The 27,798-nt window shown below is 41.3% G+C and overlaps 1 protein-coding gene across 7 annotated transcripts in view; it reads left to right on the top strand.

Moving 5' to 3' along the window:
• Positions 1-27,798, top strand: part of PDE4DIP (phosphodiesterase 4D interacting protein) — a 238,564-nt gene that overhangs the window by 40,436 nt on the left and 170,330 nt on the right. For all 7 annotated transcript variants that reach the window (XM_070785807.1, XM_070785813.1, XM_070785804.1 and 4 more), the window contains exons 2-3: positions 16,256-16,311; positions 21,343-21,488. In XM_070785807.1, the coding sequence (XP_070641908.1) occupies positions 16,256-16,311; positions 21,343-21,488 (202 nt within the window). The remainder of the gene's footprint in view (positions 1-16,255; positions 16,312-21,342; positions 21,489-27,798) is intronic.

Here is a 27,798-nt window from a genome sequence, read left to right as displayed (position 1 = left end):
TTTATCTTGCTCAGTCTACCCATAAAGAACAGGGTGCTGAGTATTTGAGTTCTTAAATATCCCCTACTCCCAGCTGTATGTCATCTACCCTGTGCAAGTCAGTGGGAGTAATTTTTCCCCCAGGAATGTTGCCTGACTGCTGCCAGACTCTTTGGTTAAATCACTGGGAAAGAGCATGTTTGGTTCTGAAACAGCAAATTTCCAGTGAATACACTGGCTTTACAAAATGCTGGTTTGGGTCTTCCCTGGTGGTCCAGTGGGTAAGACTCCATGTCTCCACTGAAGGGGGTGTGCGTTTAATTCCTTGGTCAGGGAAGATCCCCCAGACTGTGGCCAAAAACAAAAAAAAATGGTTTTTTGGTCCCTAACCAAATTAATATCCATGAATCAGGAAAGGGTTGTCAGAGCCATACACTCATGGGGATGATGAGGAGGTGATGATAAAGGTAGTTTTGCTCACTTCATTGATCTAGAATCCATCAGGCAAACCACTTCTACTGCTCTAAATGTTTATGCATGCATGCTCAGTCATTCAGTCGTGTCTGACTCTCTTCAACCCTAAGAACTGTCGCCCACCAGGTTCTTCTGTCCATGAGATTCTCCAGGCAAGAATACTGGAGTAGGTTGCCACTTCCTCCTCCAGGGGATCTTCCCAATCCAGGGATCAAACCCTAACCGAGGGATCAAGCCCACATCTCCTGCTTGGCAGAAGGATTCTTTACTACATGACCACCTAGGAAACCTGTCTAAATGTTTAGCATTCACCTGTCTGGACTAGCAGGCTTCCCTGGTGGCTCAGGTGTTAAGAATCTGCCTGCCATACAGGTGGTGTGGGTTTGATCCCTGAGTTGGGAAGATCTCCTAAAAGAGGAAATGGCAACCCACTCTGGGATTCTTGCCTGGGAAATCTCATGGACAGAGGAGCCTGGTGGACTACAGTTCATGGGGTCACAAAAGAGGAGGGCACGACTTAGCAACTAAACAACAGTCTGGAATAGCATCTCCCTAGAGCAGTGGGGTGTGAATCCCTGTTTATAGTAGTTTCCTTTTGCTGCAGTGACAAATTACCGCAAATTTAGTGGCTTAGAACAGCACCAATTTATTATTTTGCAGTTCTGGAGGTCAGAAGTCTGAAAATTGGTCTTCTGGGCTAAAATCAAGGGGTCAGCAGGTCTGTGTTTCTCCTTGAAGCTCTTGGGAAGAATCCATTCCTTGCCTTTTTCCAGCCTAAAGAGGCTGTCCACATGGCTTGGTTCATGGTCCCTTCCCAGCAAAGGCATCACTCCAGCCTTTCTTCATCCCACCTCCTTTCATTATGACTCTCCTATATATCTCTCACAAGGACCCTTGTGATTACATTAGATGCAGTGGGGGTACTCTGGGATAGTCTTATCATCTCAAAATCGTTAATCACATCTGAAAGTGCCCTTTGCCACGAAAGTGGTATATTCACAGGTTCCAGAGATTAGGAATGCGGACTTCCTTGAGTCATTATTCAGCCTGCCACACTGTTAAATGCTGGAAAGAGCATTACTAATTTTCCTCCCCCTTTACATGGAAATGTTCTTGTTTCTAACATATGGGAAAGCTAAATAAAAGGCAAATCATGTATGAACCTTAATCAACTTCCCTGAACAAATAACTCAAGAAAAAGAGAACTTGAACTATTTAGGGGCCACCTTTAAGATTTCCCAGGTGGCGCTAGTGGTAAAGAACCCGCCTGCCAGTGCAGGAGATGCAAAAGATATAGGTTCCATCCCTGGGTCAGGAAGTTCCCCTGGAGGAGGACATGGCAATCCACTCCAGTATTCTTGTCTGGAGAATCCCATGGACAGAGGAGCCTGGTAAGCTATAGTCCATGGGGTCGCAAAGAGTCGGACACGGCTGAGCAATTTTCTCTTCACTTAAGATTGAAGGTTAGGAAAGGAAATTAGCAAAGTAATTCATCTGTTTTGGTTTGTTTTCTATTACCCTGTAATTTAATTTAATAAAATGCAAGCATTAATTGTTTTTGCCCGTTGTGGCTGTGAACATTTAAAGAAGGGAAGTAATATCCAAGAAATTCAGTAGGAATTCAGTCTCAAAATTTTTTAAGTTTTTTATTTTACTTCTCCCCCCCCACACGATTAAAGTGTAGCCTTCAAGTAAGATAACATGCCCATTTATTATAGTTATATTGCATTTAAAAGCTACCCATTGAAAGCTTATTTGCAATTATTCTTATCAGTATTTACTCTCAGCCTAAAGGAAACAGGAACATTTATTTATCTTGAATTTGTGGTGAGTTAACAGAGAGTCCTATTTGCTAATGCAGTTATAACCAGAGATGGCATTCGCCCCATTTTATGGATGTGGCAGCTGAAGCTAGAAAGGTTAAGTAAGCCCTGGAGCATGAAGCTCTGGTTGGTTCTGGTACCTTCGCTTGTAGTGGTGCTGCTGCTTTGCATGTAACACTTTTTATTAGGAAAATACTCCTTTCCATAATTCTATAATTGAAACATTTTTGGATGTTGGATTTCCTAATTAACATACTGTACTTCTAGCAATTAATTTTCTGCATTTGGGGAAGGAAAATCTCTGCCTTTGCAACTCTGATCTGCTTTTAAATAGACCATATTTGGATTTGGGCTTGAGAAATTTATCAGTGCTTTCATCCCCACTTTCTTATTTCCCGCATATTAGACTCCCTCCTTCTTCTTGTAGCTTATAGGCTAAGGCTGGATTTAAAATACCAGAAGAAGATCTTCCCTGCTGATCCAGTGGCTAAGGCTCTGCACTCCCAGTGCAGGTGGCCTGGGTTCAATCCCTGGTCGGTGAACTAGATCCCACATGCTGCAACTGAGTTTTCAAGAGCTACAACTAAAAATCCTGTACGCCACAATGAAGATCAAAGGTGCTGCAACTAAAACCCGGCATGGCCAAATTAAGAAATTTAAAAAAATATATCAGAAAACTGGGAAGTGATTGTTTCTGCATCTGAAAGGAAAAGTTGGCTGACCCTCATCACAGTGCCCTCTCCACTCTGGGCAGCTCAGGGGTGGTTCATCCAAGGCTATATGGAGTATCCGTCCATTCAGTGGTTACACTGGGACCCTGCTCTTATTGAAATGGGCAGTGAAATTGAAGTTTTATTCTATAAATAAAATTCCAAACTGGGCTCAGAACATTCCACAAGTTGTCTCTGGCAAAAATTCAAATGGTGTTTAAAGTTAGAAGAAAGTCCAGAATAAAAGGAGATGTCATGGTGACCCAAGGTAGCTCTATCCAATTCTATTTTAAAACATTCAGAAGCACTGAGCACTTGTTTTCTTCTGTCTCAGGACATCTTCTGAGTTCTGTGATCATCAAGACAAGCATGATCTGAATTTTCCTTTTTTTCTCATGGCTGAGGCATTTTACTAGTCACAGACTATTTTAACAATAAGAACAACTTGTATTTTCATAGCAATTTAATAGTGTCTAATAAACTTTCTCTTAATTTGTGTCATTATCTCTAGTCCTTTTCTGCTTATTCTATTCTGCAAAAACTTATTTCTTCCTTTGCTTCTCTAGGGTCAGTTAGAGAAAAGGTAACCTGCTCCTGGCCAAGAGTATTTATTTATCCTGGCCAAAGTAGAAGGGGTGTAAAGAAGAAATAACTGCTGACATAGAGAATGCATTGACTGACAAAGAAAATTAAATTGAGTAATCTCTAGCACTTCATTCAAGAATATATTTATTTTCCATTTCATAATATGGAATACTATTATTCATAATGTGGAATAGCCTGTCATGTTGTATTATATTAATAATATTTTATTTAATCATTACCCTATACTGAGTCCTTTAGATGTCCAGTTTTTAACTATTATAAATAATACTTGATAAACAACTAGGTGCTTAAAGCATTTCCTTCCATCAGATTATTTTTGAATGACAGATGCTTAGAAGTAGAATAATCAAATGTTATTAGACTAGAATATGTCAAACACTTCTAGTTCTTGGAAATGCATTGCAAACTTCTTGGGGTTTAAGCTCATATTACTCATGTTAATATGAAGATTATTTCATTCAGTTTAAATATCTTTTTCAAGATCTGAGTTTCTGTATTCAGAAGGGAAAGTGGAGACACACTGACATAAAGTGGCATACTCTAGGATAATCCCAGGTGAATCAGTAGCAGTGTTCCCAACTTGTATCCCTCTCTAGAGTAAACTGTTTCCCTGTCACTATTAATCTCTGTTACCATCTTGAAGTGTTTCCTGAAATGGTAATAAACAAAATTTTAGTATAATAAAGTAAAAGTGGGTATAAATTACATCAAAATTATGCATACGTATTAGGATGTCTGTTGCAAGGAGAGAAAAAATAGATACTGTATTTGGTTATGGGATTATTGTTAATACCTCTTACGTGCTGCTTTAAAGCTAAGTCAATATAAGTTTTTATAGCAGGAAGAAATTTACATTTATTCTACCAAGTGACAACATGTAAAGTTTGAAACTGAGTTAGTTTTAGAAAAGGTTCTTCTGTGCGTTACTTATAGATTTCCAGATGATTGGTGCCTTGGGGCAGCATCATTGCCAGCAGACCTAGGGAGCTGGTGTCTCTCTACTCATCCTGAGCTAAAATTATTATGAGTGGGCCTTAATATACCAGTTGTTCCCACCCACAAACCTGGCCTTGCCTTTGCTAGGATATCTTTATTTATCCCTTGAGGTTATCTTCAGCATTACCTCCTTTGGGGATTATTTTTGGAACCTAGTTCTGGGTGTTCTCTGTAGCCAGAGCACACTATGCCTTCTTTATTATTGCATGTGGCAAATTGGTTTACATACTCTATGAGTTTATTGGAAGAAAGGACTGTCTTTTGTCTCTAAATCTTCAGTATCTTACAATACTTCTAACACATAGCAGATCCTCAGTTAAGAACTTTCTAGAGAACATTCCCTGCAAGGCTCATGTGAGTATCTTTTTGGTAGGTGTCTGCTGCTGCTGCTGCTAAGTCGCTTCAGTCGTGTCCGACTCTGTGCGACCCCAGAGACGGCAGCCCACCAGGCTCCCCCGTCCCTGGGATTCTCCAGGCAAGAATACTGGAGTAGGTTGCCATTTCCTTCTCCAAGGTGTCTACTAACCATTAATGTAGAATGAACACAGCAGGTTATCAAGTCTGGATGCCATTATTCATTCAAATGCTATTTATTCATTGTTTAAGAAATATATGCATCTGATTCCTGTTATGATCTAGACTTCTTAAATGCTGGATACATGATAGTGAATGATATAAAAACCCTGCCTTCAAGGTGCTGGCACTCTAGACAGGTCACGAAGCAGGCATATATATTACTGTTGTAACTTGATCTCCTAGTTTCTTAACTCTAATTCACTTCAGGACACTATGAGCACATATGAGTACACACTGTAGCTCATCCTCACTCCAAATTCTCTATCCTTAGGGTCCTGAACTCTGAAAGTGTATTCCCTGACCACAGGGTCAAGTCCTCCATCTCCTCATCCTTTCTGAATATTCAGTTTACCTTATCACTTACTCCAGGTCCTTCGCTCCTTCTGCTCTTCATCTGCTCTTCATTCATCTCCCTACTGAGCCAAGACCTCAGAGTCAGCTATTTGAATCATTTGAATCATTCTCAGCACCGCTTTAGAATCTCATACCTCAGTTAATTTTATTATCCTCTGGGATTCTGTCAGCTTTGTTTTAGTACTTTAGAAAGCCATACTGAGAAGGAAGACTCTAGATTCATTCTTTCTAATTTTGGGCAGGTTAATGTGACATTCTTCTCCTCCTCTCACCAGCCTCCTCCCCTGATGCTTCCTTTTCCCCTAAAAATGCAGTCCTCAAAACCTCTGATTTCAATGTGTGTTAGTTGCTCAGTTGTGTCTGACTCTTTGCTACCCATGGACTGTAGCTCACCAGGCTCCTCTGTCTTGGGAATTCTCCAGGCAAGAATACTGGAGTGGGTAGCCATTTCCAGATCCAGGAGATCTTCCCAACTCAAGGATTGGACCCAGGTCTCTCACATGGTAGGCAGATTCTTTATCATCTGAGCCACCAGGGAAGCTTAATGAAACAAATAAAATCAAGGTGCAAAATTACATGTTCAGTATTATTTCTATTTTGTGAAATTCACATAGGCATATAAACTGAAGAACAGCTAAAAACAAATACATAAAAATCTTTATCAATGTTGCTTTTAAGTGGTAGCATTTTTAAATTTTTTCCTATGCATTTTTGTCCCTTCCAAAATTTCTGGAAAGAACACCTAATTCTTTAAAAATCACTAAAAACAGACATTATCAAGGAAGGAAAAGGTAAAAGGTTATGTGAATAAAAAGGTAGGTGAAAACAGAAAAAAAAAAAATCTATCTCTTCATGTTTGGTGAGGGCCTCAGGCTCCGCATTCCCCAGTGTCCTGTGAATAGAGGTTGTTAATGAAAACTGCTTTGCCAGGACCAAGGATAAAAAGCCAAGCTAAGTTTTAGAAGAGGGTAGAGAGACCATATGCTATCCCTGAGTGATATGGCTGAACTCAGAACAGATCATTTTCACATCTCTTTTGAAAGAGTGATATCAGTGTCTTGGCTGATTCAGGGAGGAGAATTTATTAGACATCTGCATGTCTAAAAACTTCATAAGGCAAAGTGAGATAATTATTTGAACTACCCTTTATTAATACCTTTTCACAGTATTAAGAGGTTTCTCTGAACCTTGAGGAATAGCAGCATGAAAAATGTAAGTTCCTTTTAGCATAAAGATTCAGTGCAGAAGCAAACTAGCTCATAATACTCAAAGTTGTTGCTGGTGCATAGTGATGCTTGTAGCTCCTGGTAGTGATTGAGGACTTAGCACTTCAGAAAACGGTCTCCCAGAGTTCCCTTGGGCCACAGCCACTCTCAGTGAATAGATTCTGTTGAGTGAAGGGTGTAATTGCAGCCTGTACTGGAGAAAAGTGGATGTTACTGTGTCAATGCCAAGTCAGCTCACACTTAGTCAGCATGCAGAGGGAGATTCACAAGTGATGCTCTCTGTGTTCTGAGGGGCTTTGCCAATTAAGCTTTCCAGCTTGCCGAGGTTATAATGATAGGCCTTGAGATGAGAAAAAAATGATAATCTCACTGTATTTATTACACAGTGCTCCTGTGCTCTGCATCTGTGACTGCTACCCCATTTGCATTTGAATGTGTGTTTTTGCAATTCTGATGCCAAAGAGGGGATATTGGCAATATTTGGGGCAGAGAAGATATACTCAGTGTCTCTCTTGGCAAGAGGAAAAAAGATCTGAGACATCTCAGAGCTTGTTCCCTAATGGCCTTCCCAGTTTCGACTGTATCTGTTTCCATCACATCTTCTGCCTGTCAGTTTATTCCCTTTGTCTTTTAGGGACAATGCCAACTGTTGTCACAGAAAAGGATTCAGGGGAGTCATGACCATTTGGAGGACTGTGGGTAGAGATAGGGAAGTATAAAATAGTGGATGACTCACTTTTCAGGATAGAGCCTATGTAAAAAGTCACACTTGCCACTTCCTTTTTAGGATTTTAATCACTTGTCACATGGCATCTGATATACCAGGACGCAAACACTCCATTGTGAACCATGTGCGTATTGGGAATGAGTTGGTGTCCCAAAAAACAAATATGTGTCAGGATTTGAGTCTAACTCACTTCTCCTTCCCACAGCAGCACTGCCCACCCTTCCTCACATCTCACTGTCTCAGGGGTCATTTGTCTGGAATCAGGGCAGGTACAAAGGAGACTCCTGGTAAATGTGTGAGTAGAAACAGGATATATTGGACATGTGAAGGTTGGAGTCAGATATAGATTTTAAGTTCAGTGTTACCATCAACTAGCTGGATGATCTTGGGCAAATTACATCCTCCTTCCAGGCCTCTTGTTTCCTTACCTGTAAAATACGGGTAGCAGGACCTACTGGATTATGGGAGAATTGAATGAGATAATTTCTGGAAAGAATCAGTCAATCAATAAATGGCGGTGGCTTCACTGGTGGTGGGTGGTGGTGGTTGCTCACAATAAAAATAATGATCATTTAATTCAAGATTAGTGTTGAAGAAAATTCCAGTGTAATAAAACATGTTGAACTATAAAGTTACACACAGGCAGTCTGGAGACTATTACCTATGGATGTCTTTGTTTCCAAGTTGGCACCACTTGTGAAGCCCTACCATTTAAAAATCCTCAGGGCTAGGGTCTTCCCTGGCTGTCCAGTGATTAAGACTCCACACTGCAATTCAGGGGCCTCTGATGAGATCCCTGGTCAGGGAACTAAGATTCCACATGCCAAGAAAGCAAGCCACAGTTCTCCTTGTCCTTCTGGACATTTTATATCTGCAAGGGTTGAATGTGGATATAAGTTTAAAATATGAAAAAGAGATGTTTAAACATTAGAAACATTTATTTGAATCAGAATCTCTAAGTTCATGACAGATGAACTTTAAAAAATGTGGAATTAGAACAGGATATGTGTTTGGACCCCAATAAACAGTGAACTCTGGGAGTTGGTGATGGACAGGGAGGCCTGGCGGGCTGCAGTTCACGGGGTTGCAAAGAGTCAGACACGACTGAGCGACTGAACTGAGCTTAAACAGCAAACTTGCACAGTCTTCCTGTCATACGATATACCCTCCACTGTTTGAGATGATCACACTGAGCCCAATTCCTTACATAGTTCATCTTTTATCAAGGGCCTTAGTAGAAGAGCAGTGTAAATAAATCAGAATATGTTTATTAATATTTTAAAGAAGAATTAACATTCTAGGATAAAAATAGTAAAGAAAAAAAAAAGGAAGATATTCACTCATATTTTCTACCATCTTAAACCTTCAGCCTCTTCACTCTTCCAGATTCTCTGGTAGTCTGTAGTCTGTAACTGTAGGCATTTTGACTACAATGTAAATGTTAGTCCTAGTCCTTTCTTGCTGACCTATTTTATATGATCTTTGGGGAGTCTAAGTAGTTAGATGAAGCTGTGGTGTTGGAGGAGGGGAGCACAAATGAAACAGTTTTTCCTTAGACAACCCTAATACTCCCTCCTGAAGGTTAGAGTTTGAGGGGGGAAGGCTTGAGGAGGGGAAAGTTAAAAGGAACTTGGAAGGGGCCTAAGGAGCAGTTGATGTTGACTCAGGTTGAGGGGAGCAGAATTAAAGCCCTGCACACCCTCTTCAGTTTCCTACCTTGCAGTCTTTGTCATGTTTCCTTACATATTCATACCCATCCTTCAAGGCCCAAATTCAGTCTTCTCGGCTTTCTGTACATTTCCTAGACCCCCTCTCCCCATCAGAACAAAATTAATTACTATTTCATTTATGTTCTGAAATCTCTGTTATAAATCTCATTGTTGTAATAAGTATCTCTTTGAATCCTGTCTGCCACCCCTAGTAGACAGCTCTGAGCACCTTGATTTCAGGGCATTTCATTTTCATCATGATATTTTTGGTGCTTGTTATACAAGTAACTTCTCAGTAAATGTTTATGAAAAGGAATGAAAAACTCTAAAAATAGCAACCAAGGCCCAGTTTTTTGCTCTAAATACTGGTATGGCTGATTGCTTTTCCTCCTCCTGAATTTTCCATTATGATAAGAAAGCCGTATAAGAAGAAGTTTGAAAGACAGGAAATGCCTTTGGGAGAAGGTCTTTGTCCCTCAGCTTAGAGATGTTAAGGAAGGGTGGTGATGCGTGACAAAGCAAGGGGACCAGACCATGTGGCTGAGTGTATGTGATAGCCTTGGGGAAGAAACCTGAAAAAATAACCACCTCTGTGGCAGTTTGGATACTCTTATGGGAAGAAATGGGCTACCCTGGTGGCTCAGATGGTAAACAATCTGCCTGCAGTGTGGGAGACCCCGGTTTGATACCTGGGTCAGGAAGATCCCCTGGAGAATGAAACGACAAACCACTTCTGTATTCTTGCCTAGAGAATTCCATAGACAGAGGAGCCTGGCAGGCTACAGTCCATGGGGTCACAAAGAGCAACTAACACTTTCACTTTTCATGGGAAGAAATAGCCCTAGGTTAATTGTCTTAATAGAAGAAGAAAGCAGTGAGGTCTAGACAGACAACAGATATAGTTGGGGTGGTTTTGGTTTGGGATATTAATATTTCACACTGTTCAAAGACTTGTTGGAAACTTACTTTTAATGGTGAAGTTACATGATTACCACCTTGCCATTGCTCGTGAATAATATGGTCCATTAACACAGTTTACTGCTTTCCTCAGTCCATAAATTAAACAGACCAAAATACAAGGCATTAACACCAAATATATATGCAATTTGCAAAGGACGGTCTGTGGCTGCCTTATAGAGAATATTTCTCTGAAGACTCTGCCATGGTGTTACCCTTTGCTGAGGAAGAATCCAAGTTTGTACCCCTCCACAATGTTACAAGAGACCAGACTAGTGGACCAGTGGCTCACATCTTGGAATAGCCATTTTTAAGGAACACAAAATTGAGTGTTGTGGATATTCCTGATATAATTGAGACTAGCACACTTAGAAAACTACTGGAAGAAGTCACCAGAGCACAGTCTGACAGCATCAGAGTATCAGCATGTAGCAGATGTCTGTGACAACCTAGAAGGGTGGGACGGGGTGGGAAGGAGGTTCAGGAGGGAGGGGACATGTGTACACCCATGGCTGATTCATGTGGAAATATGGCAGAAACCAACACAATATAATAAAGCAATTCAGTTCAGTTCAGTTCAGTCGCTCAGTCGTGTCCGACTCTTGCAACCCCATGAACCGCAGTACGCCAGGCCTCCCTGTCCATCACCAACTCCCAGAGTGTACCAAAACTCATGTCTATTAAGCGGGTGATGCCATCCAACCATCTCATCCTCTGTTGTCCCCTTCTCCTCCTGCCTTCAATCTTTCCCAGCATCAGGGTCCTTTCAAATGAGTCAGTTCTTCACATCAGGTGGCCAAAGTATTGGAGTTTCAGCTTCAACATCAGTCCTTCCAATGAACACCTAGGACTGATCTCCTTTAGGATGGACTGGTTGGATCTCCTTGCAGCCCAAGGGACTCTCAAGAGTCTTATCCAACACCATAGTTCAAAAGCATCAATTCTTTGGCACTCAGCTTTCTTTAGAGTCCAACTCTCACATCCATATGACTACTTGAAAAACCATGGCATTGACTAGATGGACCTTTGTTGGCAAAGTAATGTCTCTGCTTTTTAATATGCTGTCTAGGTTGATCATAACTTTCCTTCCAAGGACTGAGCATCTTTTAATTTCATGGCTGCAGTCACCATCTAGGAGTGATTTTGGAGCCCCCCAAAATAAAGTCAGCCATTGTTTCCACTATCCTCTAATTAAAAATAATTTAATTATAAAAAAAGAGGGAGGGAACAAGTGTATACCTATGGCTGATTCATGTTGATGTATGGCAGAAACCAGTACAACATTGTAAAGCAATTACCCTCCACAACATTGTAAAGCAATATTTATAAAAAATAAATGAATCTTTTTAAAAAATAACAAATAAATAAATAGATCTTTTTAAAAAAGAATGTTGTAGGTGGCTCTGAGTAGACCAGTTATGTCCTGATCATCTTCAACCTAATCACTCTGGAAAACTGTAGGAAAGGCTGTTCCTGTGGGATATTGAATGTTGATGTATTGCTTGAGTCCAGTATTTTCATAGCTACTTACCAGCAAGTCAAGAAAATGTGAATAATACATCATGCAGAAATTAAGTGGGTGAGCAGCTGGTAGGTGGGTTATACTTGGAAAATGTTTGGTTCTTCATATTGAGCAGGATGGTATCTTGGCAAAAATTAGTAAGTGTGATTTTAGTGAAATTTTAGTGAAATACCAATTTCAGTTCAGTTCAGTTGCTCAGTCATGTCTGACTCTTTGTGACCCCATGAATCGCAGCATGCCAGGCCTCCCTGTCCATCACCAACTCTTAGAGTTCACCCAAACTCATGTCCATTGAGCAGGTGATGCCATCCAACCATCTCATCCTCTGTCATCCCCTTCTCCTTCTGTCTTCAATCTTTCCCAGCATCAGGGTCTTTTCTAATGAGTCCGCTCTTTGCATCAGGTAGCCAAAGTATTCGAGTTTCAGCTTCAGCATCAGTCCTTCCAATGAATATTCAGGACTTATTTCCTTTAGGATGGACTGGTTGGATCTCCTTGCAGTCCAAGGGACTCTCAAGAGTCTTCTCCAACACCACAGTTTGAAAGCATCAATTCTTCAGCGCTCAGCTTTCTTTATAGTCCATCTATACTATACTATCCTCTCATATCCATACATGACCACTGGAAAAAGCATAGCCTTGACTAGATGGACCTTTTTAGCAAAGTAATGTCTCTGCTTTTTAATATGCTGTCTGGGTTGGTCATAACTTTCCTTCTAAGGAGTAAGCGTCTTTTAATTTCGTGGCTGCAGTCACCATCTGCAGTGATTTTGGAGCCAAAAAAATAAAGCCTGCCACTGTTTCCACTGTTTCCCCATCTATTTGCCATGAAGTGATGGGACCAGATGCCATGATCTTCGTTTTCTGAAATTGGTATCACTGATTAACAAATTGGCAAGGTAGTGGGCAAAAAGATAAGGCTAACTGAGGGAAAGTTTGGTTCATTTATACATGAAAAGCATATAAGGTAGAACATGCAGGTAACATGTAAGATAAAAATATCTTTGGACAAAGATTATATATGTACATCTATGCAGGAGAGCTATATGTGCCCTCATGAAATACATGCTTGCTGACCATGAGTCATTCATGGACTGATGTTTACAAAAAAAGAAACTAGAAGTACTTGAATGTGAGAAACTAGGACAAGGGCATACAATTTTTTTCTGGACTTAAGTAATATAGAGAAAAATTTACCAACATATGTTACTGCTTTGTGGGTGGGTGGCGGGGCCTGGCTTGGAGTTTGTCTCTACTATACCCCACTTCTCTTTGCACTTTGGTTTATCAGCTATTTTCACAAATTGCAATCCCCTCGACACATACCTTGTGTTTCTTAACCATGTGCCCCTTCTCTGGGGGAGCATCAAATTCCTTCCCAAGCTTTTGGAGCAGCTGAGTGAGCCCCACTCTGTGGCAATGAGAGGGAACTTGAGCTGTTAATAGAGTTGAAGTGATTTTTTTTTTAAATCTCCAGAGGCTGCAGAAAGCCCATTAACTCAGTACTCATCCAGAGTGACCTCTCTACCCTTCTGGTTATTGCTTCATATTAGACAGGCAGTCAGCTCAGGGGTGAGTGTGGGATGGGGGAGAAAGTGAAGTAGCTTGTGGCATCCATATGCATCACCTTGTTGTCGCTTGCTCCTGATCTATAATGTGGAATCTTCAGAGCAAGGAGAATTGAATGAGATCATATCTGGAAAGTTTCCCCATCCTTAGAAAGTGTTAAAATGAGTTTTAATGCTACTAGTGTCTATTAGAATAGAATTGTGTAATTACTGAAGGAACCTTAGAAGTTCATGTGTTTCTTTTACAAGTATTTAAGGAAGCTGAAGCCCAGAGGTAAAAGTGACCTGTAAGCCCCTTAGTAGCTTTTTGTTGTTCTGTCGTTAAATCGTGTCCCATCTCTTTGCAACACAACTTAGCGATGGAAGACAACAACAAAAAGCTACACAGGTAACTCAAGACAGTGTCTTAAAGCAGAAGTGAAAGTTTTGTCTGCATGGAGAAGGCAATGGCACCCCACTCCAGTACTCTTGCCTGGAAAATCCCATGGACAGAGGAGCCTGGTAGGCTGCAGGCCATGGGGGGTCGTGAAGAGTCGGACACGACTGAGCGACTTCACTTTCCCTTTTCCCTTTTATGCATTGGAGAAGGAAATGGCAACCCACTCCAGTGTTCTTGCCTGGAGAATCCCAGGGACGGGGGAGCCTGGTGGGCCGCCGTCTATGGGGTTGCACAGAGTCTAACACGACTGAAGCGACTTAGCAGCAGCAGCAGGGTGACAGCCTCAGAGATCTATAAGGCCAGTATCATAAATGAGCACATGAGCTGGGATTACAAGAACAGGGAGTGACAGGGACTGTGGCAAACCGGAGAACATGTCTCCTCTGTTTAAAGGCGGCAGGTTATCCCTCTATGTGGGAAGGCAGGCCCAGTATTGCCAGACCCATTCATTTTGCAAGAGATGTTAGGAATGGGTCAACCTTGTGTTGACCAGATGAAGCATGTTGGATGGGCTGAATTTGGCCTGAGAAATGATCTTGCTCCTGATGGCAGAAGTGGTTACCCAGGTCTGTGGGCTGAACATAAAGGAATCCATTCATGCATGAGTAGCAGCGACTAAGTATTTTTTTTCTCCACAAATTTTTCAAGACATTATTCTGGCTGATAGTTTCAGAATCCTTCCCTTACTTTTTCTCAACAGAGGTAAACCACAAGTAGAACTTCATCTCTTTCATTTTTCACTCTCAGGGAAAATTTTTAATGAGAAGTGGAGAAGGGAAAGGGGCAGAGGGCCTGGAAGAACCACAAGCTGGTGACCTGCTTTTGAATAATAAAGAATTGCCAGGTGGTGTGTGTAATCTGGTGTGCTCTGCCTGGTACTTTTATGTCCATCTGGAACTTAGCAAAGTGGAGATTTATGCCAAGATCCAGCCCTGAGGCAGAGAAGGAAGAACACCAACAGTTTCTAAATAAATGACTGGCTCTCTTCCACCTCCCTGTGAATGTCTCCTGATTTTTAAAAAGAGAAGCTTTCTAAATCTCCAGCTATAGAATTATTTTTAGGACATCTAACTGGGAGTACCCGAGGGTTTAAGGAGTAAGCTAAATGTTGAAAGCATCTCTTTGTAGGATTATTTCAACTGCCTCTCTGTTTCTTGCCTTTCCCAACCAGTCTGTTGTCAAAACAGTAGCCAGCCCTTTTAAAACATCCATCACTCAGTTCATCTCTTTTTTTGATGCACTAGACTCCAGGGGCTGAATTCCTCTCAGGGTCCAGAAGGGCATTATGTAATTATCTGTCCCCTGCCCAGCCTTCCTATTACTTCCCTGACCTCACCTCCTGCTACTCACTCAGCCCAGCCACACCAGCCTCCTTGTTGTTCCAGAAATGCTGTCATGCTTCCTCTGAAGAGCCTTTGCACTTGATGTTCTCTGCTTGGAAGACTCTTTGCCCAAATACCCACATCATTGCTTCTCAGAGACACTTAGCCTGCTGAAAATTGCAACCCCCTTCTCTTCCCCATCCCTCCAGCATTCCCTACTTCTACTCCCTACCTTTTTTATGGTACCTGTCCTCAATTTTTTATAGTACCTATCCCCAATTGTTACTATACATTTTGCTTTTTTGTTTCCTTTTTTATATAAGTTCCATGAGTGCAGGTGTTTTGGTCTGTTTTGTTCACTGCTACATTCGTAGAGCTTAAAACCAGTGCCTAAAATCATAGTAAGTGCTTGACAAGCATTTTTTGAATACATTTTGAGGTTTTTTTTCCTTCTCTTCTAGGGATAGTGGTCTTCACTGTGCTGGACAGATATAGATCTTGCTACTGCATTGTAGTGTTTTTAACATTTCCATTAGTAGACTTTTGTTTGTTTCTCAAGTTTTCTGAATCAATTCTACTTCCTAAGCGTATCGATTTTTTTGCTTCTCTGCATTTCTACCATCTTTCCCTTTAGTTAAAACTATCACAGCTTCTTGTTTTCTCCATCTACTTTTGTTCCTTCTATACAATGCCACTCAGCAGTCAGAATGATCTAAAGTCTAAATCTGATCAATTACCACTCATTTCCTCATTTAAACTCCTTCAGTGGTTTTCCATTGCCCTGCACATAAATCTCACATGCTTACGCCATCCCTCAAGGCCCTGCATGGTCTGGTTGCAGCCCTGGCTTTCTCTGTTCCTCCAACAGGTCAAGTTCCTCCCTGACTCAGGGTCCTTGCTTTTCCCTCATGATGGAATACTCTTCTGTTTCCATTTTTCATCTGGCTGACATTCTCTTCATCTCAGTTTAAATGTTCTTTTCTCTGAATCTCTCTAGTAGTGAAGTTACTCTGCATATCCCTTCAGAGCACTTGCCACAATAGTAATTCAGTGCCTGTGGAATTGCTTGTCCAGTGGCTGTCTCTGCACATATAGGGTGGGGCATGTCTTTGTATTTCCAGCACTTAACCCTGACTCTGGTACATAGTACAATAACAGCTTAATGATTGCTTGTGGAGAAATAAATAAAAACAGATGTCTTGACACCAAGGAATCGAACACTGTGTGGGATGTTACTTCATTAATGAATGATGTGCTTCTCTTCACAGAGATTATTTTGCAGAAGATGATGGGGAGATGGTACCCAGAACAAGTCATGCAGCAGGTAAGGAGGTCATGGATCTTTCTTTGCTGTACTCTTGGTCTCCTGCTGATCATAAATCTCTTAAATTTTAGATCCCATCATCATGGCTATATCTTCAGACTTTTTTTGAATTTCAAAATTTGCACATACCACGGTAGTATATAATACCCCACCTTCGCAGCACAGTGCAGAACTCATAACTGAAATATTTTGAACTCTTCATACTGTTAGCAATTCTGTAATTGCAAGTTAAAGTCACTTGTAAAATGATTAAAATAGATTCTTCCACTAGAATGAAATCTCGAATATACCATTAAAATGGGTATAATAATGGTGTCAACCTCATAAGTGAGATTAGAAAAGCTCTTCGAGGACTTCTCTGGTGGTGCAATGGCTAAGAATCCTCCCTGCAAAATATTGTATGACATCCCTTATATGCAGAATCTGAAAAGAAAATGAATTTACTTTCAAAACTGAAAGAGATTCACAGACTTAGAGAAGAAACTTACAGTTGCTGGAGGGGAAAGAATGGGAGGAAGGGACAATTAGGGAATTCGGGATGGACAGGTGCACACTGCTGTATTTAAAATGGATAACCAACAAGGACCTACTGTATAGTATGGGGAACTCTGCTCAATATTATGTGGCAACTTGGATTGGAGGGGAGTTTGAGGGAGAATGGATATACGTGTATATGTATGGCTGAATCCTTTTGCTGTTCACCTTAAAGTATCACAACACTTAATTGGCAATACCCCAATACAGAATAAAAAGTTTAAATTAAAAAAAAAATTTTTAAATCCTCTTTGCAATGTAAGGGATGTGGGTTTGACCCCGGTTGGGGAACTAAGATCCCATGTGCCTCAGAGCAGCTAAGCCCAGGAGAGTCCGAGTCTGTGCCCCCCGGTGAAAGATCCCAGATGACACAAAGAAGAATCTGCATGCCGCAACTAAGACCTGCTGCTGCTGCTGCTGCTAAGTCGCTTCAGTCGTGTCCGACTCTGTGCAACCCCATAGACGGCAGCCCACCAGGCTCCCCCGTCCCTAGGATTCTCCAGGCAAGAACACTGGAGTGGGTTGCCATTTCCTTCTCCAATGCATGAAAGTGAAAAGTGAAAGTGAAGTCGCTCAGTCGTGTCCGACTCCTAGCGACCCCATGGACTGCAGCCCACCAGGCTCCCCTGTCCATGGGATTTTCCAGGCAAGAGTACTGGAGTGGGGTGCCATTGCCTTCGAACTAAGACCTGACTTGCAGCCAAATAAATAAATAAACATTAAAAAAAGAAAAGCTCTTAGTACAGAGCTTGTCAAGCAATAAACACCTGTAAATATTGTTATTAATGTGTAATAATAATATATTATTCCTGCATTAAAATTAGCTAGAGGCTAATTTTTGGGGGCTATTCACACAAAAACTTTCAGTCACTTGGCGTTTTACCTACTTTGCTAAGTGATCTGCCTTTTCATACCAGCCTTGAAGCACAGATGGTTCATATGCACAGTGCAGAAAAAACTTCTTAATTTGAATGTGTTAAGGACTTGGAGTCATTTAAAATTAGCATTTGTAATTGTGTATGTAAAATCCATAAATTCTAAAGGTCTACCGTACTCATTTTGAGCATGAAGATCCTCTGTTTTGAGGTAAAAATTGAAAGACTAGGGCAAGAGTGGAAGGGTAAAGAAGAAATTGCCTATTATAAGCAAGTTGACTACTTTTATTGTTTCATTTAATCCATATGAAAGTTCTAAGAGGTAAACATTATTATTCCTATTTTTACAGAGGCAATGGCACTCAGCAAAATTAAAAGATTTGCCTAAATTCCTATAATTAGCAGGTGGTCAGGATTCATATCCAGTCTTTTTTTTAAAAAAACATTTTTGTTGTGTCCAGATCTAGTCTTTGAAGTCTCTTCTCTTTCTATAATATTCTATGAGTCAACTGTAATACATTGCTCTGCTTTATCAAATTTTCTTTCATTTAATCACCTTATTTAATTTCATGTAAATGTGTAAGAAGTAATTTTTTCTAATTTATTTTAATTAAACATTTGGATTTACTTAGAAATATCAAGTTTTCAACAAAACAGGTACACCATTATCATTATTACTATTATTATTAATTTGCAATCAGTGTGATAGACAATTAACATTACAACAATTACTTTGTACAAACTGAATCAAACACGATTTAAGGTGGGAAAAAACCCAACTCTTATCTGTAACTAATCTGTGCTATGTACCAATAAAACCTGCTTTAAATTTCTGTGCTAGTTTAAACCCTGCTACTCTACCAGGCAAGGTTATAGACTATTGAAAGATACCATTAAGAACAGGGCCACCTAAAGACACACTTGATAATATATTATTTTTACAGAAATGAAAAGATACTGTACAATGTCCAGTTTAAAACCAAATCATATAGCCTTATATTTCATTTTTTAAAAAATCAGTGATGTAATGAGTAGTTATGAGTAGTTGAATACTTCTAAACCAGAAAATAAAACTGCACTGGAACCACCCTATTTATCATCTTTATTTCTTCTTCATTTTTCCCTTCATTGTCATCTTCCTTTAAAAAAATACTTTTTGTATTCTTTTTACTTCTTTTTTAGAAACAGGGAATTCCCTTTTCTTAAATTAAAAAAAAAATTCTGAGAAGTTGATTGAAGTATCTGGGGACATTTTCTTGCATTTCTTCTAGCAAGTTTGCAGAAAGAGAAAGTGGGAAGAAGGGAGGGAAGCGTGTACTCTCCCATCCCAGAGGTTGCCTTTTCTTTCTATTGATGGTTTCTTTTGCTGAACAGAAGCTTTTTAGTTTAATGTAGTCCTACTTGGTTTTTTTGTTTTGTTTTTGGTGCCCATGCATACATGGTCCATTAATTTTCAACAAGAGAGACAAGCATGTACAAGGGAGGAAGGAAGGAAGAAGAAAAGGAAAAGGGGGAAAAAGAAAGGAAAGAAAAAGAGCATATGGTGGCATTATTGCCTCTTGGCCCCTTCAGATGGGGCCGCATGTCTGTGTGTAGCTAACTCTCTCTCAGTGGGCTTGGAGTCACCCAGAGCCCATTTCACTGTCGCTCGAACTGACAGTCTCTGTAGAGCTCAGTGTGTTGTGACGTCTGCCATTCTTTCTGATTAAATAAGTTCAGTAATAAAGGCTCACTGCTTCTTACTGTCAGTCAAGAAAAGATGTGTTTTTCTGTCTTCAATCTGAGTCTACAACCCCAAGCCTGCCTTAGTCGGAGGTCATCTGTGTACTGTGCTTGAAGGAAGCCCCGATTTCTTATTCTCCACAGTGTTACTTCTTCAAGGCAGGCATAGGGTTGGTAGCAGCTTAGCCTTCATGAACTTCTCCCAGGCGAGTGCTTACACTGGTTAATGGAAAGATTGTGTCTCTGTCCCTTTGCCTGTTTTTCCCTTTCAGGCCTGTTACAGTCCCCTTTGCTGCTAAAATAACATGATGTTAACATGCTGTTAGAAAGGTTGAACGGAAGGGACGTGATATTGGTTCTGCCTCTTTTTAGCAATGTGCATGCATTCTTGAGTGCTAAGTTGCTTCAGTCATGTCCAACTGTGTGCAACTCTATGGACTGTAGCCTACCAGGACCCAATGTCCATGGGATTCTCCAGCCAAGAATACTGGAGTGGGTTGCCATGCCCTCCTCCAGGGGATCTTTCCTACCCAGGGATCGAACCTGCATGTCTTATGTCTCCTGCATTGGCAGGAAGGTTCTTTACCACTTAGTGCCACCCTGGTCGTATTGGGAAAATTTTCTGAACCTTTATTTACTTATTAGTAAAATGGATGTAATAGTCACATCAGTCTATTTCAGACTGTTTCACTTGTTGCAATAACTTTTTATTTATTATTTATTTTTGGCTGTGAGGTGTGTGGGATCTTAGTTCCCAGACCAGGGATCAAACTTGGGCCCCCTGCAGAGAAAGCAGAGTCCTAACCACTGGACCACCAGGGAATTCTCAGCAGTAATTTATAAATGAAATAATTCATATGAAACTATTTTGTAACACCTGTTACAGTGTTGGTTGTTACATTTGTTATTACTCCTATACTATAACCTGAAAGATTCTCTGTAAAGAGATTTGTAGAGATACTTCTTAGCTAGTAGCTTGATTTTTTTTTTTTTTTCAAATAAAGCTATTTCAGTTGTGTTTGGTTTCATGTGATGCACCACTCTGTTAGTGGCTTCAAACAGGGGTCAGCAAACTGCCACCCATGGGTCCAGTTGCTGGTATTTGTAAATAAAGTTTTATCACAACACAGTCATGCTCATTCTCTATCATATTCTCTGCATCTGCTTTGAGCTACCAGGGCAGAGTTGAGTAGTTGTGACAGAGATCATGCCCGTGAGCCTACAGTATTTACTGTCTGGCCCTGTAAGAAAAAGTTTGCCCACTCATGGCTTGAAACAACAATGATATATTATTTCTCACAATCCTGGATGTTGGGAAACTGGGCATTTCTTCTGTTGGTCTCACTTGAATTACTCAAACAGCTGCCATCCTCTGACAGCTTGACTGGGACTGAGGGTCTGAGACAGCTTTTCTCAGGTGCCTGGCAGTGGTGATTGGCATCCTATTCTCCCGGGACTTGGCCTTTATCCCCCAGGGAGGTAATCTGGGATTCTTCCCAGCATTGTGGTCATGGGGTTCTAGAAGGCAAGAACAGAAATGCAAAGCCTCTCAAGGCCCAATCTGTGGAATTCATCCCAAAGTGGCATTTTCATCACCCGTCTCTAGGTCAAAGCAAGTTGCTCAGCCAACTCAGATTCATGTGCTAGGGAAGTAGACTCCACTTTCTGATGGCAGGAGCAGGAACATCACCTTATAAAGGTGCATGGACATAAACCAGTGGGCTGCGCTCAGGACCACTGTTAATAAGATCTACTGTAGGCTACTTCACGTGAACTGCTTCTGTGTGGCCTAGAATTGGTTCATATTTTGCAGAAACCAAATTCTGCTGGAACATGAAGGTTGGAATGATCATAATGCCACTATTAGATACAATTTTCTGTTGTTCTGTTTCACTGGCAGCTTTTCTTAGTGACACCAAAGATCGAGGCCCTCCTCTGCAGTCACAGACTTGGAGAAGTGGTGACAAGATCCCCTTGGGGCATTCCTTGAGAGCATTTGAAAGACCTCTTCAGGTGCAAACCCAGGCCCTTAGAGACTTTGAGAAGGTAAGTCACATGGGTAGGAATCATTATTCCAGTTAGAAGGCATATGGGGATAGTGATGTCTTATGATAATATGACCAATAGTTTAGCTTGGATTATGAGTACTCTTTCCTGTTCATGGATCACAGCTTTGTCATTGGCAAAAGGGCTTGCATAACTCAAAGACGCTATGAGCCGTGCTATACAGGGCCACCTAAGACAGAAGGTCATAGCGAAGAAGTCTGACAAAATGTGATGCCCTGGAGGAGGGAATGGCAAGCCACTCCGGTATTCTTGCTTGGGGAACCCCACGGACAGTATGAAAAGGCAGAAAGATATAACACTGGAAGTTGAGTCCCCCAGATCAGAGGGTGTCCAATATACTACTGGGGAAGAGTGGAGGGCAATTACTAACAGCTCCAGAAAGAAGGAAGTGGCTGGGCCAAAACAGAAAAGACGCCCAGTTGTGGATGTGTCTGGTGGTGAAAGTAAAGTCCGATGCTATAAAGAACATCTGAACCTGGATTACATAGGAACCTGGAATGTTAGGTCCATGAATCAAGGTAAATTGGACGTGTTTAAGCGAGATGGCAAGAGGGAACATTGACATCTTAGCAATCAGTGAACTAAAATGGATGGGAATGGGTGAATTTAATTCAGGTGACCATTTTATCTGTTACTGTGGGCAAGAATCTCTTAGAACAAATGGAATAGCCCTCATAATCAACAAAGGAGTCTGAAATGCAGTACTTGGGGTGGAGTCTCAAAAATGACAGGATGATCTCGGTTTGTTTCTAAGGCAAACCATTCAAGATCACAGTAGTCCAAGTCTCTGTCGCATCCACTAATGATAAAGTCGAACAGTTCTATGAAGACCAACAAGACCCTATGGAACTAACACTAAAAAAAAAAAAACCAGTCCTTTTCATTACAGGGGATTGGAATGCAAAAGTAGGACGTCAAGTGACACCTGGAGTAACTGGCAAGTTTAGCCTTGGAGTACAAAATGAAGCAGGGCAAAGGCTAACAGAGTTTTGCCAAGAGAACACATGGGTCGTAGAAAATACCCCCTTCCAACAACAAAAGGGACAACTGTATACATGGACATCACCAGATAGTCAATACTGAAATCAGATCGATTATGTTCTTTGCAGTTGAAGATGGTGATGCTCTAAACAGTCAGCAAAAACAAGACTAGGAGATGACTGCGGCTCAGATCATGAGCTCCTTATTGCAAAATTCAGGCTTAAATTGAAGAAACTAGGGAAACCACTAGGCCATAAGGTATGACCTAAATCAAATCCCTTATGATTATACAGTGGAGGTAACAAATAGATTTAAGGGATTAGATCTGGCAGAGTGCTGAAAGAACTATGGATGGAGGTTTGTGACATTGTATAGAAGGCAGTGATCAAAACCATCTCAAAGAAAAAGTAATGCAAGAAGGCAAAGTGGTTGTCTGAGGAGGCCTTACAAATAGCTGAGGAAAGAAGAGAAGCAAAAGGCAAAGGAGAAAAGCAAAGATATACCCAACTGAATGCACAGTTCCAGAGAATAGCAAGGAGAGATACGAAAGCCTTTTATAATGAACAATTAAAGAAATAGAGGAAAACAATAGAGTGGGAAAGACTATAAATCTCTTCAAGAAAACTAGAGATATCAAGGGAATATTTCATGCAAGGATGGGCATAGTAAAGGACAGAAACAGTAAGAACCTAACAGAAGCAGAAGAGATTAAGAAGAGGTAGCAAGAATACACAGAAGAACTGTACCAGAAAGGTCTTAATGACTCAGATAACCACAATGGTGTGATCACTCACCTAGAGCTGGATATCCTACAGTGTGAAGTCAAGTGGGCCTTAGGAAGCATTACTGTGAACAAAGCTAGTAGAGGTGACGGAATTCCAGCTGAGCTATTTAAAATCCTAAGAGTTGATGCTGTGTAAATGCTGCACCCAATTATGTTAGCAAATTGGGAAAACTCAGCAGTGGCCACAGGACTGGAAAAGGTCAGTTTTCTTTCCAATCCCAAAGAAGGACAATGTCAAAGATTATTCAAACTACTATACAACTGCACTGATTCACATGCAAGCAAGGTTATACTCAAAGTCCTTCAAGCTAGGCTTCAACAGTATGTGAACCAAGAACTTCCAGATGTACAAGCTGGGTTTTGAAAAGGCAGAGGAACCAGAGATCAAATTGCCAACATTCCTTGGATCATAGGGAAAGCAACAGAATTCCAGAAAAACATCTACTTCTGCTTCGTTGACTATGCTAAAGACTTTGACTTTTGTGTTGAACACAACTAAACTGTGGAAAGTTCTTAAAGAGGTGGGAATACCAGAACACTTTACTCACTATGGACTGGTTCAAAATTGGGAGAGGAGTATGTCAACACTGTATATTGTCATTCTGCTTTTTCAATTTATATGCAGAGTACATACATCATGAGAAATGCTGGGCTGGGTGAATCACAAGCTGGAATCAAGATTGCTGGGAGAAATATAAATAACCTCAGATATGCAGATGATACCACTTTAATGGCAGAAAGTGAAGAGGAACTAATGAGCCTATTGATGAGCGTGAAAGAGGATACTGAAAAAGCTGGCTTGAAACTCAACATTTAAAAAACTAAGATCATGGCATCTGGTCCCATCATTTCATAACAAACAGATGAGGAAAAAGTGGAAGCAGTGACAGATTTGATTTTCTTGGGCTCCAGAATCACTGTGGATGGTGACTGCAGCCATGAAATTCAAAGATGCTTGCTCCTTGGAAGAAAATCTATGACAAACCTAGACAGCATATTAAAAAAGCAGAGACATCACTTTGCCAACAAATGTGTGTGTAGCCAAAACTATGGTTTCTCCAGTAGTCACGTACGGATGTGAATGTTGGAACATAAAGAAGTCTGAGACCTGAAGAATTGATGCATTTGAATTGTGGTACCGGAGAAGACTCTTGAGAGTCCCTTGGATGGCAAGGATATAAAACCAACCTTAAAGGAAACCAACCCTGAATATTGGAAGGACTGATGCTGAAACTAAAGCTCCAATAATTTGGTTTCTGATTCGAAGAGCTGACTAATTGGAAAAGACCCTGATGTTGAGAAGGATTGAAGGCAGAAAGAGAAGGGGACAGAGGATGAGATGGTTAAATAGCATCACCAATTTAATGGTCAGGAATTTGAGCAAATTCCAGGAGATAGTGGACAGTGGATCCTAGAATGCTTCAGTCCATGGGCTGGCAAAGAATTGGACATGACTTAGTGACTGAACAACGACAGCATGAGTATTCTTATCATAATGGTGTCTCTTTTAAGAGCATTTATCCCAATAAGCTTATGCACTGTTAACTATGTACTGAGCACTGTGGTTCATGAGCTATCACCCGTACCACTGATTCTGTCTTATCATTTTTATCCCTGGATTACTTCTCAGATAAATTTAGGGAGTTTAAATGGCACCCTGAGAATCTGTAGCTTGGCTGTACTGAGCCCAAGAGATCTAGTCAATTGGTTAGCATTACATTCTCTGTTGCTGGCTTGGAGCACTCTGGGTATCTGGATACTGTTTGCACCACGAGTTGGCTCAACCACAGCTGTTTGCTTCTCAACAAGAATCTGGCATTGTTGCTTGAAACTCCTGATTTAACTCTTGAAGTGCTCTGCATCTTGATAGGGTTATCCTTAGTGTTGTGTTAGTTGCTCAGTCATCTCTGACTCTTTGCGACCCCATGGACTATGGCCTGCCAGGCTCCTCTGTCCATGGAATTCTCCAGGCAGGAATACTGGAGTGGGTTGCCATTCCCTTCTCCAGGGGATCTTCCTGACCTAGGGTTCGAAGCCAGGTCTCCTGCATTGCAGGCAGATTCTTTACAATCTGAGTCACCAAGGAAGCATGGCCAAAACCAAAATTACTGACAATGTAACACACGCCGCCAGCTTCCTGTACCCTGACTTGATCCAAGGAAGTCTGCACAAGAGAACCTATCTATTGGAATTTGCAGGTGGCTCAGTGGTAAAGAACCTGCCTGCCAGCGCTAGGGACCTGAGATGCAGGTTGGATCCTTGGGTTGGGAAAATCCCCTGGAGAAGGAAATGGCAACCTACTCCAGTGTTCTTGTCTGGAGAATCCCATGGACAGAGGAGCTTGGAGGGCTACAGTCCGTAGGTTTGAAAAGAGTAGGACAGGACTTAGTGACTGAGCACAGCACTGGAATTTGTATGACCTGGAAAGAGCACCCAGGATTTCTCACATCCCTGTGAGCTAAAAAAGGAAAAAGCTCTCTGATGCCCCCTGGGGGTTACCCAGGAATTGGGACACACAGGAATATTGTGTAAAAATTGCCCCGAGATATGTGGGTTTCTTTCATTCTTGAGTGGATAGCTTTTGATATAAAATAATAAACATTCCATTTCAAAAAAGGGTTACTAAAGCAGTATTGACATGAATTTACCCCCCTCTTTTCTCAATGTGTAAATGGAAATGTTTCACTAGGACCTAATATACGAGACATTCCTGTGAATAAAGAATATGTTCCTTATAATGTGTGCCTGAGAATTGAAACAGCCTACCCTTGGTTTTTTTTCTTTTCTTTTTTGCTCAGAGTTGTCATGGTTACTGTTCTTTTTTTTTTTTTTCCAAAAAAAGACAGAGTTTGCAGGAATATTAAATGGCTTTTGAGGACCAAACCTCTGAACAGCTGTGGTGCTGGTGGTGGGAGTGGGGGTGGTACCATCCAACCCCTTCCTCTTTGTTCGCCTTTTGCATCTGCTGCAGTGCAGAAAGGGTGAGCAGAGCTGTGTGTGTGTGTTCTGTGCATGTTAAATTGCTTCAGTCGTGTCTGACTCTTTGCGACCATATGGACTATAGCCCCCCAGGCTCCTCTGTCCAAGGGATTCTCCAGGCAAGAATACTGGAGTGGGTTGCCATGCCCTCCTCCAGGGGATCTTCCCGACCCAGGGATCGAACCAGCGTCTCTTACGTCTCCTGCATTGGCAGGTGGGTTCTTTACCACTAGCGCAACCTGCAGCACCTCTCAAAGCTGTGTGGGTGCTCTCTGAAAGGCAGTCTGCCTGCATGTGCCTTGGGGTTGAGTGGTGATTTGGCCTGTAGAAATGAAGGATGTCACTTCCACTGATAGGATGGATGGCCGGATGCTGTGAGAGAGGACAAAATAATAGGCTGAGCTGGTTGATGAGCAGGGGTCAGCTGACTTTCAGCTGTGGAGTCCTAAGTCTTTTTCTCTTAGCATTCAGGTCTAATATTGCTGATTAGTCTTTACTGCTCAATGCTGGGAACCATTGACAGAAGTCAAGCTAGGATACAGTTGTTGTTTTTCAGTCACTAAGTCATGTCTGACTCCTTGTGACCCCATGGACTGTAGCTCGCCAGGCTCCTCTGTCCTCCACTATCTCTTGGAGTTTGTTCAGATTCATGTCCATTGAGTCAGTGATGCTATCTAACCATCTCATGCTCTGCTGCCCTCTTCTCCTTTTGCATTCAGTCTTTCCCAGCATTAGAGTCTTTTCCAATAAGTCAGCTCTTTACATCAGGTGGCCAAAGTGTTGGAGCACTTGATGCAAAGATGAAGAGAAAAGGCCAGTAAGAGATATATCTTAAATATCTCTCCTCTACGTATCAAGCACTAAGTAAATAACAGAAAGGCTACAACATACATACTTGTCAGAAAGGTCATTGTCAGTAAACCAAGCTGTGTCCTGCTCACAGGTCTGTTCATTCTTAGATCCATTCATCCATCCATCCATTCTGTAGACTTTGAATGATAGCACCTGCTGTATGAAGAATCTCCATGAAAGGATTTGAAATTTAGAGGAGAAATTAGTTAGAAAAGAAGTGTAGGAGGGAGAGGGACACATTCCAGTGTTCTACCCTAAAACTCTAAATAACATGATATTTCTCTAAAGTTTAAATCATGCATTCAGTAGCCTTGGGATAAAAATTGAGAGCTATACTTGGAAAGGGGAAAGGGGAAAGGGAAATACTAATGTTGAATGTTTTGTGCCAGAGAAGGGTCGGCTCCTTCAGAGCATGAAGCAAACATCCAGGGGATACAGGCCTGGGCTGAGCTGTCAGGAATCCATCTGTCTTAGTCCACTCAGGCTGCTATAACTGAGACTGGGCAGCTTACAAATAACAAAACTTTATTTCTCAAAGTCTTGAAGGCTGAAAGTCCAAGAATGGGGCACCAGCATGGTGGCTCAGATGATAAAGAATTCACCTGCCATGCAGGAGACTCAGGTTCGATCCCCAGATTGGGAAGATCCCCTGGAGAAGGGAATGGCAGCCCACTCCAGTACTCTTGCCTGGGG

This window comes from Bos indicus, chromosome 3 (assembly GCF_029378745.1).
Source record: "Bos indicus isolate NIAB-ARS_2022 breed Sahiwal x Tharparkar chromosome 3, NIAB-ARS_B.indTharparkar_mat_pri_1.0, whole genome shotgun sequence".
Lineage (NCBI taxonomy): Eukaryota > Metazoa > Chordata > Mammalia > Artiodactyla > Bovidae > Bos > Bos indicus.
The sequence above is the reverse complement of the archived record's forward strand: the minus strand, read 5'-3'. Positions and strand labels throughout refer to the sequence as shown.